General features: G+C 40.9%; 2 protein-coding genes across 2 annotated transcripts in view; both read left to right on the forward strand.

Annotated features, from left to right (window-relative positions):
- The window catches only part of ADCY2 (adenylate cyclase 2), a 212817-nt gene extending 211223 nt beyond the window's left edge, over positions 1-1594 (forward strand). The window contains exon 25 of the mRNA XM_027681002.1: positions 807-1594. Coding sequence (XP_027536803.1) covers positions 807-959 — 153 coding nt within the window. The 3' untranslated portion in view covers positions 960-1594. The remainder of the gene's footprint in view (positions 1-806) is intronic.
- Positions 1595-9489: 7895 nt separating this feature from the next.
- CUNH5orf49 (chromosome unknown C5orf49 homolog) lies at positions 9490-17439 on the forward strand. The gene is made up of 3 exons (XM_027681034.1): positions 9490-9688; positions 13503-13619; positions 17200-17439. The coding sequence occupies exons 1-3, from the start codon at positions 9512-9514 to the stop codon at positions 17374-17376; spliced, it is 471 nt and encodes a 156-aa protein (XP_027536835.1). The 5' UTR covers positions 9490-9511; the 3' UTR covers positions 17377-17439.
- Positions 17440-18588: the final 1149 nt, after the last annotated feature.

Raw genomic sequence — 18588 nt, forward strand, 5'->3', positions numbered from 1 at the left:
TTATAGATAGGCCTGTATAGAAAAGAACTTCAATTTTCTAACTTTCTAGTGATTCCATAGTCAGAGATCACATTTTAAGTATATGCCTAGTATGCTGCCTAGCACTTTGGGATCTCAGCATGCAATTGAGAGCACTTCAAATTTATCACTGAGATTATTCAGAACTAAGTAATGGAAAAGTAAAGTTTTAACTGTTAGTTAAAACTGAAAATGGAACATTAAAGCAGTGATATCTACAAACAGTTGCTTCACAAAGAAACACAGATAGTCTGAAACAAATGATGGTGTTGAACTACCTGTCCTAGTGGATTAAACCTAAAATGGCAGAATGACCTAGATTTGGGTTCACTGACAGTTCTGTGAGAAACTGGCAACAGCAGCTCTGACGGGTGATGCTAACATCTTACTATATCACTTCATTTACACAACCTTAGTATTTGTAAAAAGATAAGGAAGCTTAAGTCTACGGAAGTGAAAATAAGCACCTGAAGTTGAGAAAAGTGCACTATGAGGAAGAGTGTTGTCCCTAGTGCCATTTGAGTATCTACAAGCTCTGTTTTTACAGCCCTAGATACAGAAGTGGTTACATCACATTTGATACTGGATGTAAGTGATCAGAATGGGCATCCAGAAACAGACTACTTGAAAGCTCAGAAGCTCAAACCTCACCTCAGGCCATTAAAGGCCTTACAAGCATTATAGCAAAACCTTTATAATTGTGCAGAACATATGTTCTCTTCATACTCTGGAAGAAGATTTTGCTTTGCTTTGTTATCAACACTGGTTGTATTAATGTATTGCTGCAGGTTACAGAGGAGACGAACAACGTCCTGCAAACACTGGGATACATGAGCACTTGCAGAGGAATAATAAATGTAAAAGGAAAAGGAGAATTGAAGACATACTTTGTACATACTGAAATGACAAGATCCCTTTCACAAGGGAACGTGGCATCTTGAAGATGCTTGTACGTGTCATCAATACCATATTTTCAGGAAAGTATCACGCACTTTTTAACTACATTTTGGCCCTTAACATGCGTGCTATTTTCTGGTATGTGGCACTTATTTTAATATGGCTGCAGAATAGTCCCATGAGCCATCATTTTGCACCTTGATATTCCTATGTTCAAGGACAGTTGCGGTGTACACTATAGGACTGGAAGATTGTACTGCTACTTGCACTGTTATTCAAAGACAAGAAAAGAAGGAGTAGGAATCAAAAGGAGGTAATGTGTCCTGAAAAGACTGAGAGAGATGTTAGTGACAAATGCGGGGAAAAAAGGCAATAAAGCTAGGGGTGCATACTATTTTCTGATGCATGGTGTTTTCTGGAAAATACAGTCGCTCCCCAATAGCATCCACTAATCTGGTATTAAAGTATACAGTATTTGTAAATAAGTTTACTCTGTCCATGATTTGGATGTGATCAGTTGCATCTCATAGCCAGGGACACGTTGGGTGGCTTGCTGGCATTCTTTCTGAAGAGAGAACTAACAATGCTGGAATAGTTTTGTACAAACGTGTCAAATGTTTTGAAGCTATTGTCTTTTGTAAGGGTAATTCATTAAAAGTTTATATGTACTTTGTCTTACTGTTGCTGTCTCTTAGTTATGCTTCCTTCCATGGCTTCTGTCGCTCTAAACCTGCGTGTCTTTTGCTGCTGCTGCTTTTTATTCAGCAGTTAGATGTTGAGGCAGGGTATGGCCAGCTGTCTCAATGGCCTTGGTCAGCAATATCTGCTAGACTTGTTATTGCCTTTCAGAAATTAAATCATCTCTACTGTCCTCAGTCGTGGGTGGCATCCTAGACACTTTGCAGGCATGATACAGAAGACTTAACCTCAAATCCATAAACACAAGCAAAGTGGGAGATACTGAAAACGGTAGCAGAGTTCCTACTTCACAGCTGGCCTGCAGTGCTTAAACAATAACTAGGAGAAGTTGTATAAGGGAAGAAAAGTTTTGTTTGTTTTGCACTTTGACAACCTCTTTTGCCCTTGCATGCCTTTCACTTAACCTTCGCAATGCTGGATTTCATGGGATATTTTAAGTAACAATCTTAGTTTTCAGTATATGAGTATGAGCAAAAGATGTAAAAATTGCTATTTTGTGGATATTTGAGATTAATTTAAATCCCACTGAAATAAGTATAACACTTGCAGAGTTTCATAGATGATCCAGGTGAAAGACAGAAAAAGCAGGTAATTGTACTATCTATGCTCTTTGAAGCATAGTAACAATTAATTTTTGCTTAGTCGTATCTAGTACTTGAAATTAACATAATCTTATAGTCATAGCGTCCTAACAAGACCAAAATTAATAAAATTGTCCTACTTAAAAAATAGCATATAATTACAAGGTTTTTTTCTGACTGATATCATATGAATATGGAAGTCAACTTATGCACTATTAGCTCTGGCTTGTTGTTGAAATGTAAAAAGTATTCAAATTCCTCATTCACAAAACATATATATATATATATACACATTTGTATAGCATTGGTGTGCTTTCAGAAGAAGTTCTCAAAATTATGGGTCACAGGTACATGGCATCAGGCCACAGTCTTACTGAGCATGGCACAGTATTCACAGCAGCCATATGCCCACTGGCAAATTGGAATGACAGTCTTGGCTAGGCTTCGCAAACGAAGATTTGGGAAGGGCTCTACCCGCGTTTGTTACAAGCGCGTTGGTGGCTGAAAAGGCCAATACGAGATAGACACATCCGACTGCAAAAGGCACAGCAGAAAGACTCCTTAGGTGGTAAATTCTGCAAGACACGATTCTTTCTGCGTTGTCTTTTCTCCTCAAGAGTGATCCTGCATGCGTTCTCAAAGGAAGCAGCAGCGTTATAGATGGTGTGTCTCCAGACCTCCCGACTGGAGGCCAGAGTAGACCAGTTATGGTGATCAATATGCCCGAGGATGAGATGTTGTTTCAGGGAGTCCTTGTATCTTTTCTTCGGGGCTCCTCTTTTGCAGCAGCCGGTGGCAAGTTCACCATAAAGCACGACCTTAGGGAGGCGATAGTCCTTCATCCTTGAGACGTGCCCTGCCCAACGCAGCTGTGTTCTCAGTAACATGGCCTCAATACTTGTGACTGCTGCTTGTTCTAGAACAGATGTATTGGTCACATAGTCTGACCAGTGGATGTTTAGGATTGTACGGAGACAGCGTTGATGGAAGCGTTCTAAGAGTCGCAGGTGGTGACAGTAGATGACCCATGATTCGGATCCATAACAGAGTAGACAGCACAGTGGCTCTGTAAACACTGATCTTTGTACTTTTCTTCAAGTGTTTATTTTGCCAAACTCTTTTGTGGAGTTTTCTGAAGGCACTATATGCCTTTGCTAACCTGTTGTCTATCTCTCCGTCAATCTTACCATCCAAGGAGATGAGGCTACCTAGGTAATTAAACTGCTGGACTGATTTGAGCTCTGATTGGCCAATGGTGATATGGGGATGTTGGAAGTCTTCCTGAGGTGCAGGTTGATAGAGAACTTCTGTCTTCTTTAAGCTGACTTCCAGTCCAAAGAGCTCAGCAGCGTCTGCAAAGCAGGATGTTAAACGCTGCAGAGCTGCTTCTGTGTGGGCGACAAGGGCGGCGTCATCAGCATAAAGCAGCTCCCGGACAAGATGGTTTAAGGTCTTAGTGTGGGACTTCAGTTACCTTAGGTTGAATAGGCTTCCATCAGTACGATATCGAATGTAGATACCATCCTGATCATCGAGATCTGCCGTGGCCCTTTGGAGCATCATGCTGAAAAAGACTGTGAATAGGGTAGGAGCGAGAACGCAGCCTTGTTTCACACCATTGGTAATTAGAAAGGGCTCAGAAAGCAGCAAAACCAGTGTCCCAGTTACTGCCTAAAGCGAGCTGTCACTTAGCTATGCTTAAGACTTCTGCTAAATCCCTCCTTACCACTTACTATAAATTTGTCTTAGGAACACTTAAAAAAGTTAATGATCTCCTTCTTAGACTTTGAATGTACTCCGGGCCTTTAAAATCATTGTGGTATTACCACAGGTCAACACAATCACTTCTTACTGTGGACGAAAACCCTTTATGTAAAGTTGATTCTATTATACTCTGTCATATATATATGCAGCTTTCAGGTATAACCTGTACATTCAGGATTTTGCTTTCATTTGTATTCTTGCACATCATTAACAAACCTTGTACCTAGCTCAATGGACTTGTTTCTTTGATTTTTATGAAAGTTAAACAATATTTTTTCTGTAAGCTATGAAATGCTAAAACATCTGAATGGCGGGGAGCTGACTAGTCCAATGAAATATAAAAAAAGAGATATATGTGCCCTCCAAGAGCATGTTGAAAATGCTCATGGTTCAGAGCACTCATATTTCACTGGTGCTCTTCTCTCATTTTGTAATTGCATTTGGATTCTTGCAGCCAAATCCTACTAAAGAACAAGAAAGTGGGCAACAGACATACATCATACATGCAGTATGATGCCCAAAGAAAGGTGCATACCATCCTCCCTCTAGCCTTCAGTTACTGAGCATCATTATTATCTTTCTAGTGCTGAGAAGCTATTTGTATTTAATAAATACCTCTTGTCTTCCAATGCATTTTACATCTACTGTTTATACTGTTTTATTTTTCCGCTGTCTAGATTCACCCACAGTTCTTGTATCCTCTTTCTTCCTCCTCCTGCAGCAATTTCAGCCTCAGTAACTGGATATAATGCTACTCATGTATCAGTGTGTAACTTGAAAAACTTTATGATAATCATACAAATAGTATTTAACATTCCATATATTCCACATCACAGTAAGGTTCTTTAAGTTCTACAACTTCCATGTTGGTGACATAGTTCATAGGTTGCTAGCGAACCAGAGTGTGACTTCCAAAAGTACAATGCAAATGCATTTCATACTGTGAGGCAGCAGCCAAAAGATCAATGTAAGAGTGATTCACTGTGGTCTGGAAAGAAGAAATTCAAATGGAAACACCTGGGAAGCCTACTGAAAATCTTTTTTGAAGTCCGTGCTTTGCTCCAGTTTATGGAGGACTACCAAAGGACAAGAAGAAAGATTAGACTTGCAGGTATTTTTATTAACTATGAAAGTATTTGGGATTACCTGAAATTAATGCTATTTAGCTGCTGTTTCTAAAGACAGACAGTAGTATCTTACTTAAGTTATGTGAAAAGCATTTTTCATTCTTTTAAATTCCTTTATGTTTTCTTCGTTTTGTGAAATATCTACAGATTTCCAGTGAGACACAGGTAGTTCAATCTGTTTCTAAAGCAACAGCTGTGCGTATGTGAAGGTAGACCTGTTTCAAGTCTGTCCTGTTTTGTTTTCAGAACTTCAATCAGGACAAATAATAAGCTATGTTGTCAAGATGCTTTAAATAGGAGAAGATTTACTGTTAAAAGATATTATTATCTTGTACTTTGATATGTAGTTTTCCTTTTGGTTGTGGTTATGTATGAACATACTTTAATTTTTCATTTTCAGATAGCAGATTCTCCTTCACCTGATATAGATACTACCCTTTAACACTTTTTACAGGTGGGCCCCAAACAATTTTAAGCCTAGGGCTTTTTAGTTTTGTTCTTCATTTCTTGTCTAAAATAATGAAGTGATTCTGAGGAGGAAACAGATGTCAAATATATGTGCCTTAAATAAAACATGTAATTAAAAGAGTATTTTTTGTTCTTTGAAGTAATTCAGGTTTGTATGGACTTGTCAAAAGTGGTATATAAATCATCTGTAACTGGTTCACCCTAAAGTTTGCTGCATATTAATTTTAAGCATTTTCAAATTTAGGGGCAGGAATTATTCAGGTCAATGTAGCTTTTGATATGTCAAAATGCAACATAAGGGCATTTTATTCATATTTGCAATTGTGATGATATGAATCCCTTTATGTTGTAGGATGCCCTGTTTAAAACAAAGATTCTGCCAAGAGTTGTTTGAAATTTTTTTTGTGCAGCATTTTTCAAATCTATTTGTAGACACTGAGATACTCTTCATGAAAATCTCAGTTTTGACAAGAAAAAGTGCAAGTGGAGTATTTTGAAAGGTTGACATTCCTGGACTAGAATTTTTCATGTTTGCATTCCAAAACAGTGTTACAAATAGCAATTGTTATGAAAGTAATGTCACCTCATGTATAAAACTGTGTATTACTCTTCTTACCAAGAGGGTTATTGAACAGAATATTCATCTGAATTGGAGCAGATATCAGTCAGCTATACTGGGCTGTGCGGCAAGGTTTTGGTAGCAAGGAGAAGGGACAGGGCTACAGAAGTGGCCTCTGTAAGAAGCTGCCAGAAGCTTCCCTCATGTCTGACAATGAGCCAATGCCAGCTGGCTGGCCAAAGCCAAGCCCATCAGCAATGGTGGTAGCACCTCTGGGATAAAGTATTTACGAAGAGGAAAAAAACACTGAAACAGCAGCCGTAGAGAAGAAACAACTCCACGGACAGGCACTGGAGCAGAGATTCCCCTGCAACCCGTGGTGCAGACCATGGTAAGGGAGGTTGTAACCCTGCAGACCATGGAGGTCCATGGTGGAGCAGAGAAACATCTGCAGCCCATGGACAACCCCATGCTGAAGCAAGTGAATGCCCGAAGGAGGCTGTGACTCTGTGGGAAGCCTGCGCTAGAGCAGGCTCCTGACAGGAACTGTGAGCCCAAGGAGAGAGAAGCCCATGCTGGAGCAGGTTTGCTGACAGGACTTGTGACCCTGCGGGTGACCTGTGGTAGAGCAGCTTGTTCCTGATGGACAAGGGAAGGGATGTCCCCTTGACATGTTCCTGATGTCCCCATGGAAGGGACCCACATGGGAGCAGTTCATGAAGAACTGCAGACCGAGGGAAGAATCCATATTGGAGAAGTTCATGGAGGACTGTCTCCTGTGGGAGGGACCCCACGTTTCTGAAGAGCCTTCCTGTTTGAGATAGATGAGCAGTCAGTCGATAATTAGAATCTAGAAGAAATAAGCACTTCTGTGAAACAACTGGCTTGGCCCAAAGCTATGGGAATGGAAATGGGGGAGTTTTTGAGCCATTTTTGTTTCAGCCTTTTTCAAGGGCCATCAAATGGAACATTTTTTGCAAAGACTGTCTCTGCTTTGTGGCTCAGCTGGAGGTCAGGACCACATGGCAATCTGATACATGTTGAGGTCAAACAGCTAGGACAGGAGATGGATTGCTAAACCTTAATTTGACAGCAGGCTCTCAGCTCTAAGTGACATAAGCTTGAAACAGGTACCTCAGCTTGTAGTAAGAAAACAGCTACTTGTGTTTTTTCTGTGTATCGATGACCTGTCCAGTTATATGTCATCTGTCCTCTTGTGTCGATCCTGTCTCCCTTCCCCTGTTGTCATTGTCTCTGTTGTGTCCCCTCTACCTGCCTCCATTAGTATTTTCTTCACCTATTCCTTTTAAGAATTCTTTTTTCAAAGTTATTCCATAAGCCAGTCTGACATTTTAGAACAGTGACCCTGCTTTTGACACACTTAAGTGTGAAAAATTGCTATAAAAATACATACCAACATGTTCAAAACTCAGGAACCGTAGCAGTGGAACGTGAAGGGGTATTACTCTAAAAAGGCAGTCAATTGAACTTCTCAGCCTTAAGCCACCAAATTCAAAGGAATTTTTAACTCTTTGGTCTCCTAGCTCAGCTGTATTTGAATGCATAGTTTTCACCATACAGACTAAAATTGCTTCATTGTTTACATGTTCATATTTAAGTTACTAAGGAAACAGACCGACCTTCCATGCTACTCTATAACAGGAACATGCACTTAACAGTAGGATATTAGTAAAGTCTGGTTGCAATTGGAACAAACCCCCCTGGGCATTCATATCCTGCTTATGGGGAGTCTGCTAAAATCAACCAGAAAAAGCCTTTGTAAAGTTTCAAATGATTCTAAAAGGATTTATACCTTCATTACGAAGGAAAAAAATAGTGCAAACCATAGTTTTAAATTATTTTGAATGGAGGGGGGAGTATGGCAAATCTATAACAAGCATCCAGAAATGTTTTTAACAATCTGTATTGCATCCAGATGCTGTAATTCAATTTAATGTCATCAATTTAACGTTAATCAAAATGAGGTACATGAGAACAGTAGGAAGAAAACGGGAGAGAAACCTTTCAGGTCTGACTTCAGAGCTCTTGCCTAGCTTAGTTTATATCTCTGGTGAACAGTTTCTTGTGACTCTATTTATAGCTGCAGTTTTGGCTGAGCTGCTTTTTATAAAATGGGCTTGCTATCTCTTTGTGCTCGGACTAAATTACGAAAAAAGTACTTGCACAGTGGCAAGAGGTCTCTGCGTAGGAAGCTGATGTAAGGCAGCTATTGGATTTTCAATTCCACTGCTCGCTTACGCTGCTCTAATTTGGCTCGTGCTACAGAAAGAAGAGGATCTTAATTGGTAGAGGGACATTATTAGATAAGCAGATGGAAATTGTCACAAATGTTTAAAAAAAAACCCACAGAAGTCTGCAGATTATCAATGCCTCCACTCTGCACTTGCAAAGAAGCAGTAGTCTGTGTTATTCAGTGGATTAGTGATGGGAGAGTAGCAGTTACATAGTGGGAATGAGACTTTTGTAGGCCTGGCTCCAAAATGCCTGAAACAATCAGTTGTGAAGATTTCTGGTACTCTGAATGTTGGAGGTTTTAAAATAAATTTTGGATGTTCAGTAAAATTCCAGGTGCCTGGAAGAATGCTGTTGCGAAAGTCCTAACCAAAAGATACTGGTAGCAATAATTGTAATGCTGTACCTACAGCACAATAGTTCTACAACTGTGGTTGCAGAAAACAAAGATAAACCAAACCAAGCCCCTCACAAATCCCTAAGAGGCACAGTAAGAAGCAACACAGGCATAGTTACATGTATGTATTAAACCGGGATATCTGTGGGGTGAACCCAGGTGCTATTAGGGCAGAGCAGTTTTACAGTCAGTCTGAGATTTGCACACGGGAGATGCTTACTTTCAGTGCTCCCAACACAAGTGCGTGAGTTTTCCAACCGCATTGCCTGAAATGGCTGAGCATCCCATTAAAACCTGTGCTCGAGTAGGTGAGGAGCTGCTGGGCAAAGAAACCAAGCTGCTCAAGACTCAGGATCCTCATTCTGGTGGAAATTCCATGCTGCAGTGTGTTTTTATTGAACGAAATTTTTTATTCAGCAAAAAAAAGCTAGTTCATTTAAGGCAAGCTTTGCTTTAAGCACCCACCCCAGCTTCCAAGGACACAAGGGACCAGGGAGCTGGCCTGAGAGCGGGTGATGCTGGAGCCGCTGCTCAAAACCGGGACCAAAACCCCACGGCCGGGTGTCCGGAAATCCACGTTTCAGCCTTAACACCGCTCTGTGGAACGCCCAGAGTCCCCGAGCACCGGAGCCCAGCCGCGGCCGTGGGTCTGTTCCTGCCAGGCTGCCCAGGCTGCAGGCCGGGGCCGGGCGGGGCTGAGCCCGGTGCCCGGCGGAGCGTTGCCGGGAGACGGCGGCCGCCCCGCAGCATGGCCGGCCCCGGCCCGTGGCCGCCGGGTGCAGGAGGGTCGCGGTGGGCAGAGGAGGCTCTCGGCATCGCGGCGGCAAGAAGGCGGCCTGCCCTCGCTGCCTTCTCCGCCTTCAGCTTCATCCCGCCCAGACGGGAAGGGCCTCCGGAGCTCAGCTATTTCAACCGGGCGGCCAAGGTGAGGAGGGGAAGGGAGCGAGGCGGGGACAGCCGGGGAGCCTCTCGGGGCCGTAGTGACAAGCCTCCCCCGTGTGTCTCTGCGCAGCATAGAGACGATATTCTCCGTCCTTCTGCAAGGGCTCGGCCCTCATCATGAGGGACCTGGTCAGGCAGGTGCCTAAAATCATCATAGAATAGTTTGGGTTGGAAGGGACTTTAAAGATCACCTAGTTCCAACACCCTTGCCATGGGCAGGGACACCTTCCACTGGACCAGGTTGCTCAGAGCTCCATCGAACTTGGCCTTGAACACTTCCAGGGATGGGGCATCCACCACTTCTCTAGACCACTCGTGCCAGTGCTTCACCACCCTCACAGTGAAAAATGTCTTCCTAATATAGAAATGCTGAACATTAATCTTGAGCTAGCCTAATGCAAAAATAGCAGGTTTCATCTTCAGAGGCCTTTGCAAAATATGTTTGCTGCTTGTGGATGGCCAGCGAGGGTAAAGTCTTTTACTGGACAGCAAGAGAAGGCAGAGACATGGTTTGTCAAGGATTGAGGACTGACAGGTCACGTGGTATCAATGAAATGTGAGGCATCTTTAGGGGGAACAATAAGAAAGGCATCATCTGTCACTGGGGTTGGATTGCAGCACCTGTGGTTTTTCTGGTAACACACAGTCTTGGGGATTCTCTAACAAGAAACTTCTCCATTTCCAGTTGAGGCAAAAAGTTTTCAATGTGCATTGCACAATTTTTCCATATGCTCGGCTTTAATAATGAAAATTGATAGAGCTACCCAAAACAATACCATCATTATATGCCTCAAAAACTGAATGCTTCTGAAGGTGTTACACTGCACTTAACACGTACAAGTCAGGAGGCTCACTCCTCACTCTCTGCTGCATTATATCACCCTTGTTCCTCATTCTCTGTCCTCATGTTTAACATCAGAAATGAAAAAAATCTTACACCTTCAGCCTCAGCTGAGCTATACTTCCTGGGTGGCAAACTTTTCTCTTTCTGAAGTGTCATATGAGACATTGAATTTAACACCCTTTTCCTCAAAAAAATTACCCTTAAAAATTTCTGAAATGTCTATTATATCAATATAATATAGCAATATTATGGCAACATATAATTATTTATAACAATAAATACACCCCATATATTTATCCCATTCCTGCTCAAGTGACAGGCTGCTGAATGTGCCAAGCACTAGGCAGTGCTGACTGGTGATTTGTGAGTTTGCATCTTGTGTGTCCCTGGGATGTGGGCAGGGTGCAGACCAAAGAACAGTGCTGGGCATTAAAGGAATTAGGACAAGAGGTCACGATTTTCAGCTCTGCCAGGGGAAGTTTAGGTTGGATATTAGGAAGAAATTTTTTACAGAGGGAGTAATCAGACATTGGAATGGGCTGCCCAGGGAGGTGGTGGATTCACTGTCCCTGGAGGTTTCTAAGATGAGACTGGATGTGGCACTTAGTGCCATGGTCTAGTAACCAGGGCAGTGCTGGATCAAAGGTTGGACTTGATGATCTCCGAGGTCTTTTCCAAACTGGTTGATTCTATTCTATTCTATTCTATTCTATTCTTAAGATGAACAGCAAATTTCCTGCATTGATCAGGTGGCCCTGAAAAGACAAGTAGAGTTGTAATGTCAGACTCTTTTGTGTTGATTCCAGCATCACCTTGGGATGGTGCTGTGAGCCAAAGATGAGCAAGCACAGTTGGTGCCATGCTTAACAAAACACAATAGGGAGAGCACAACAAGATTAAGGCTAGGGCAAGTCAAAGGGCTGGCATGGTGCACTTGGGGCTGGTGGAGCTCACAGTCTACCCAGTCTGCACAGAATTAGCAACCATATAGCAGAGCTTTTGCTTACAGTATAGTCTGCTTTCACACTCACAATTATTTATACAGCAAAAAAAAATTCAGAAACAGGAAGAAGATATGCTCATCATGTGACCAGAAGCCAGAAATTCCTGCCTTTTAATCCCTTGGCTGACAGTTGCTCCCTCCTTTGTTTTACATGTTACTGTAGCCAGTTTGCCTGATGTTTCCTCTTCTGAGTTGTGGAGAAGGCCATTACTTATTTTATGTGTGTCTGGAATATTACTGAACGCTTGCAAAGCGCTTACCTTTAGTAGCACTACAGAGGATGCCCACCCTGAGTGCATATTTGTCGTCTGCTCTGCATGACTCACTTGCTCAGAAAGGTTTAAGAAACAGCTCAATACCACCACCACCAGCCAGGCCAACTAAGTTATCATTTAAAAGCAAAGAGAAATAGTAGCAGAAAGTTATCAGTGTATTGAGAACAGAACTGTTGCCTCTACACATCTGGCAGAAAATCTTAAACAGATCATCTGGGAGAGAGCTAGTTTTTCACATAACAGGCTGGCTGCCTATCTGTGAGTTCCAGAAAGAATGAGTTTTCTGCTCTGACACAAGTAAAAATAACAGACAAATAACGCCACATGAATAGAACCAAAGAGCAAATAACGCTTCTGGTGGTGGGCACAAATTGGATGCTAACTGAAATTCTGAATGAAACTGGTAGCATGGGGAAGAAAGGAGAAGTAAGGAAATAAGAAATAATAATAATCATGAAGGTGACACATCAGGTGCAGGATGCTCTTGAATGTGACTGAAAATCTCTGAGGCTTGATGGTTTCTGGGAAATGAAGGGGTAGATAGGTTAAATACCAAATAATCCCTCCTCTTGGCAGAACCAAGTAATGAAGGTATCTTTACAAATTAAGCCTGTGATTACAGCAGTGTCTTACTAGTGCTCCTAACTATGGTCTTCTTTTAACGGAACCATTATAGCCTTCTTGACTTGCCCTAACTTGACTATTTTTGAAGGATTGCACTGTAAATTGTAAGACTCAAAATACATGAATGTTTCAAAGGTTAAATAGGACACACTATATTAGAGGGCGGAAAAAGCCCAACAAAATGCATAATTTTTTTAGTCAGCCATGCACAAAGACAGTGATAGATTGATGTTTAACTGAATGTGGACCTTTTAATGAAGCTCATTAACATATGACAGCATATTTCAGTAGGGGATTTTGCTTTTTCCTTGAAAACTCTTTTTGTTTTTGAAATTCCTTTGATTCCATTCATGACAACTTGTTGATTGGATTTCACAAATGCCTTTGTTAGGAGGTCAGATCTTTAATGTTGCTTATTTGGATATACCTATATCAACAGTTATACAATTATATTCTGTCTTGGGGCATGCTATATTTTCATGCATGACATATGTATGTCACTCATACCACTGGATCACAGAATTACCACTGTGGCATGTTTCAGAACTGTTCTCAGTTCTGCTTTAATCAGAAATTAAACAATGATTATGCTGCAGGATACCTTTGTCCTTTTCATTCCAAATTAATTTGGAAACTGCCTGTTTTGCTTTTACATAATAGTGCCAGTTTAATTGACAAATATATGAACTTAAGAAGAATATTAAGTTCAGAAAATGAAAGCAAATAAAGCAGTTAAATTTCCAAAAGTTACAACAGACTGGGGTGGGGGGGTGGGGGGGTGGGGCGGCGGGATGTGGAAATTGAGGTAAATTGCCACAAAGGAAATTTCAGAGATGGCCAGACTTAAAAAAAGGTATCATGTGTCATTAGGCAATTTTGCAAACTATTACAAAGGAGTGACCCAAACTTGCTAATAAGCTCAGTAATATTACAGTTGTCATTATCTAATACAATATATGCACCATTTAAGTATTGATTTGACTACATATATGCTGTAATCTGCAAAGTTAAGCAATGCTGTGAATTAGCCACGTTTTCCCCTTTTCTCAAGACAGAACATGTTTTCACCTATGACACCATTTTTAGAATACCAGAAGGTTACAACAAGTATCTTCCTCGCTGTGACAGAAAACACGCAAAAGGTCATGGTCTCAACATTAATGAGGAGGTAACCCTTTGATAAATTCATAATTATCTTTGTTAAAGTTGATTTTTATTTTTCTAAAGTGGCTAGGGGCTATAGGCATTGTTTTACCCTTTAGAGTGCAGCCTATATGGTAGGAAAGGAATTGGAAGGAGGACGTCCTTGTGCTCAGCCTGGAGGTTTAGAAGAAAGCATTAGCCCATGAAGACACCTGAATTAGCTCTTGTTCTTTGGCATCCTGAAGATTTCCAGGTGACAAGACATATGCAAGTTAAAGGACGGGGAAAAAGGCAAACCCTCTGTTACAGAGTTCAGGGAGAATTCTGAATGTCTGTGCCTCTCAAGAGTTGTAGTTCAGGTGCTCCTGCAGCTATTCTTGTGATGCTTGAAAACTTTTCTCCCTGAGAGGACTGGATTCAGAGGCCCTGATTTCACTACTGTCCTCTGACACCCACCCTCCCTACACCAGCATTTGCTGTGAGAGTCCATGCTTCTGAAGCTGGTGAGTTTGTTATGGAAACTTACACCAGATTGCCTTGCAGGAAGGAGATTCATTGAGAGCTAGTGCAAAGGAGTGGTCAATCAGAACACCATGGACATGCCCCGAAAAGAATGGGCAAAGTATTCAAGGCCAGCAGAATCTGGGTTTGATGTGCAGCCCAATAGCTAAATACAGCCATGGTTTTACACAGCTGCCTTGAAAACAGAAATATGATAATATATATACATAAATATATATGCATGTATTTTTCCATGCAGTGTCTGAATAATACAACTACATACACAAGTGTTTATGTACCTGTTTATGTACACACACACACAAATTCACCCACACGCAGAGGGAGAGGCTGTCAAAAACCAAACGAAGTGTAACTTCTGTGTGCTATTGGCCTCAAAATCCCAATGGGTTCATGGGATGTAAAGTAATGGGTAGCCTAGGGATGGCTGGCTGCCTTGATGATTATATATAAGGAAGAAGGAAGAGAAAGACAAAAGTTAAAATTACTTTAATTGCTGTGAAATAAAATTGTTGTTATTTTGTAACAAAGGCCACTGCTTGTGATTTGTCTCACTAGAAGCCATGTATGCCAGATATTTCAGCGCAAGTGCATAGCCATAGTACCCTTCCACTCTATCAGACAGTGCAGGAAGTATTAGATGCTCCCAAATGAATCCCAGGAGTGCCCATTACCATCATGTGCTCATGCCTAGTAAATTTGTGAGGCTAATCTGTCAACTGTAATCTGTGTGATGCTAAAAGGCATGTGAATGACAACTCCAATTAGAAATGAAGTTTTTTATTTCAACAAAACAAAGACAACTCCCTCCCTCACTACCAAGCCCAACCCCAATTGGGAAATTTGTGTACAGGGTTTAGTAATGTAAAGTTCAGATTTTTTACTGAGTGCTTGCATCAACAAAACTCACTTTCCTACCAGTTTTCTTCCTAAAGCCAGAATGGGCCAGAATTCATACCAGCTCTGCTGGGCAGTGCACACTAGGGATTCTGTCTGAACAGGTGTCCCTTAATCCAGCCCTTTAATTAGCATGGAGACACATCAAACCCACACCTGTTTAATGCTACATGATCCTGCTGTACGTGATGACACCCAGCACTGGATGTAACCATAACTAAGTGGAGGTCACATACTCAACTCCTCCTCTTAAATTATCATTGTGGCCCTCACAGACTTTATATAACTATATTATAAAATATAATAAATAAAAATACCACAATCAACATCTTTCTAGTACAACACTGAAAGCAGAAAGGCTGAATCCACCACAGTACACTGCTTTACTTGAAGTGGAAAAAAAAATAAAAAATGCTGCAAGTAAGCCCCTCATTTCCTGCAGAGCCTGGGTGCACACAGGGAATTCAAGAGCACAGCCACAGATACTCGGTTTAGTTACATGCAGCACAGTAACTGCAGCAGAGTGTTTGCACAAGACTGCCATTGCTGATTTCAAGTGTTAGCAGTGCTAGAATTACATGCTGCGAAGGCGTGTAGCAGGATGCTTCCCAGCCAACAGTTGGAAAATCTGAAATCTGCTGAATGCCAAACCCACAAAGATAAAATGCCAGTGTGCACAGTCAGTGCTGTGCTACCGAGGATGCCGAAAATTGATTCTTATTTGTTTAAAAGGAACACAAACTATTGACATTACATACTGCTGCCTGTGATTAGCATTGTAAACCCTGTATTGCTAGCAAAGTCTTTCTCGATGGTACAAAGACTTTGTCATTTCTCATTTTTCAACATTTATCCACAACTAGGGCAGGGGAGAAAAACGGTCTTAATTTTGTCTGCTGCTCTTTTTGACTTGATTTTCATTCTCGTGGGGTTAAAAATTGCTGTACTGAATAGCTTTTAATAGGATAGAGTAAGGTGAGTAGGAGAACTGGGGAATGAATGGTAGTTTTGTAATAGGCTTTTCTCTTGAGGTTTCTTTGAATTTAAAAAAAAAAAAAATCACGGTTAACAGCATCTTCCCAAGAATCTCAGGTTCTGTTCATGAGTCTGGAAATGTCAGAAATGTCTCTCAGCTGACTGCCCTGCTATGAGACCCCACCAATCTGTGGTCCCACGTGCATCCTCACAGGACCCAAGTTCTGATTTGGCTCAGACTTGTGTCTGTTGAAGCAAAGAAGTGATTTGTTTGCACTTGAACTGTGGTGTGGCATCTGCATTTTGATTTTCCTTTTAGATACTACTTATAAGACTAGATAAACACATCGGGGACCAAGGCTTACTGTATTAGTCAGTGCACAAACACACAAGCAGCCTGATAAACCTGAGACCTTTGGCTAGGGAAAAACAAACAAATCCTGTCTTTCCCTTCTGACTCCATAGCTCCCCATTGCTGTAGCACAGGAAGGAACTGCAGATTGCAGATAGTGATTGCATAGTCACTTAAAGTGCAGCTAAGAACAAGCTTAAAATAATCTTTTCTTAGGTTATTTTTCATCAAGTCTACTTCCTATCATTGCAGTTATTTCTGTAATCTTACAGATACGAGCATTTTTAGTAAAACTTTTCATTGTGCAGAATTAAAGTAGTATGTGCTTTACTTCCTTCAGGGAAAGCTAGCATGGACTAGTGGTCACTCAGGGTTTTTCTTTAGGCTTTGATTTTTTTTATGCTGTGCTTTCACTGAATTATGCAAGCAGGGTAGGTGTTCCTGTAACACAGGACACAAATGTCTCCCATTTTTCAAATGAATCATGCAACTCAGTGCACAAGAAAAGTAAGAATAAAAATAAAATCTGTGCTTTTCAGTAACATAGCATTTAATTTGCCAGTAATCACATGTTAATCGCGTGTGTATGTATGTGTGTAAAAAGTTATCAGTCCACAGCTCCATATCTTATCATCATGTCAACTAGTGATACACAAATGGTTTATTCATATACATAAAAAACTAGGGCAGGGATGGAACAGTAAGGGTGCAGATCACTGCTAAATAAATATACATCTGTATAGCAAGTGCTGTACAGTTCTGTCAGTTATTTTGACCCTGGCCACAGCATATTTCGCATTAGAAAACTGCCAAGTTTTCTATTCAGTTATTTTCTTATAAGATGACTTTTATATTTTCACAGGAAATGGCAAGACCTGTTCCTGTGTTGTCATCTTCAGAGTATGGGAAACGTGTAAACAAGCCCTTAGAGCAGCCAACCAAAGAACATGCAAGGGCTAATCACCTCCATGCAGCAATATATGGGGAAAAGCGCAGCACCCGCTTATTGGAAAAACCTCCGAGACTGGATCCATGTTAAATCTCTTGCATCTGTCATTGCCAGCAACATTTATGTAGAAAAAAAAAACACATCAAAAAGCAATATGGTGCTTTTGCCTTTTCCTCTATATTTTAGTTAATGAAAATTATCTGAATTAAAAATAGATGAAAGAGCAGCTGTACTTCTTCTCATGCTAATTAAAATGCATGTCTTCTCCTTACATTCTCACAAAAATCCCATGAAGAGCAGCACCAACAAGAGCTGAACATTTTAGGCAGTAAAACTGCAACTGAGACCTGTTGGGTCAAAAGCTGATTCTGCAATTCTAGCCACTGCTTCTACATAACTATTCACAGACTTAACATTTAAGTAAGCTTGTTCCTCAAGATATCAGTGGTCAAAAACTTCTTAATCCTTATGACGTTGCTACAGAATTGTGCACCATCATTTTATCTGCACAACAGCTGAAACGGAGATTCAGCTCAGAATTTTCTAAAATGGATGGGCTTACTCATAAATGGGCAAATAAAGAAATGATCTGATTTCCAGAAGTGCTTAGCAGTTCTAGTAGGCTTCAAGTGGAAGTCAAGTTAAAAGGAACTTCTGAGAATTACCATTTGAATAGACAAAATCTGGGTTTAACTGATTTCAGACATTCATTTCACTGACTTTCACTATAGGAATGGTGTCTGACAGATTGATCTGACAAGAAAAACCACCATTGGTTCTGTATCCAATGCTGAAAAAAAGGTAAAAAAGTAATACTAGCAGAACAAGCACTAAATAGAGCAAATGCCTAAACTTCCTTAAATATTTAACACCTTGTATTCTCACTGAATCCAGTACTAAAGTTTTAAGGTAATTTCAGGAGGAGTTTCTCCTGCAGCATATGCATCAGTTTGGTTCTCAAGAGCCATTGATCCTGCTGTTGTTTAAAGCTGAGGCAGTATTGTTTGGAAAGGAACAACAGCCAGATTGATCATGCCAAAATAAGGACTGGAAGTCCACATCTTTGACTGACACTAGTTTTGTTAGTACTTACACACAGGAAACCTATGTCATTTTTGAACACAGCGAGACTTCTAGTGAAAAAATAACAGAAGCAAAAAACTTCTTAATGTGTGGCCTGGATAATTGCCTAATAAATTAGGCAATCAATAGCACTTGTTTGGCATGGAGTGAGAAGCAGAGCACATAGAGCAGCCAATTCAGAGAGGTGTTTGTTACTTTCATTATTTATTACCTGCAAGT

The sequence above is a fragment of the Neopelma chrysocephalum genome, unplaced genomic scaffold (assembly GCF_003984885.1).
Source record: "Neopelma chrysocephalum unplaced genomic scaffold, ASM398488v2 Primary Assembly neopelma1_22b, whole genome shotgun sequence".
Lineage (NCBI taxonomy): Eukaryota > Metazoa > Chordata > Aves > Passeriformes > Pipridae > Neopelma > Neopelma chrysocephalum.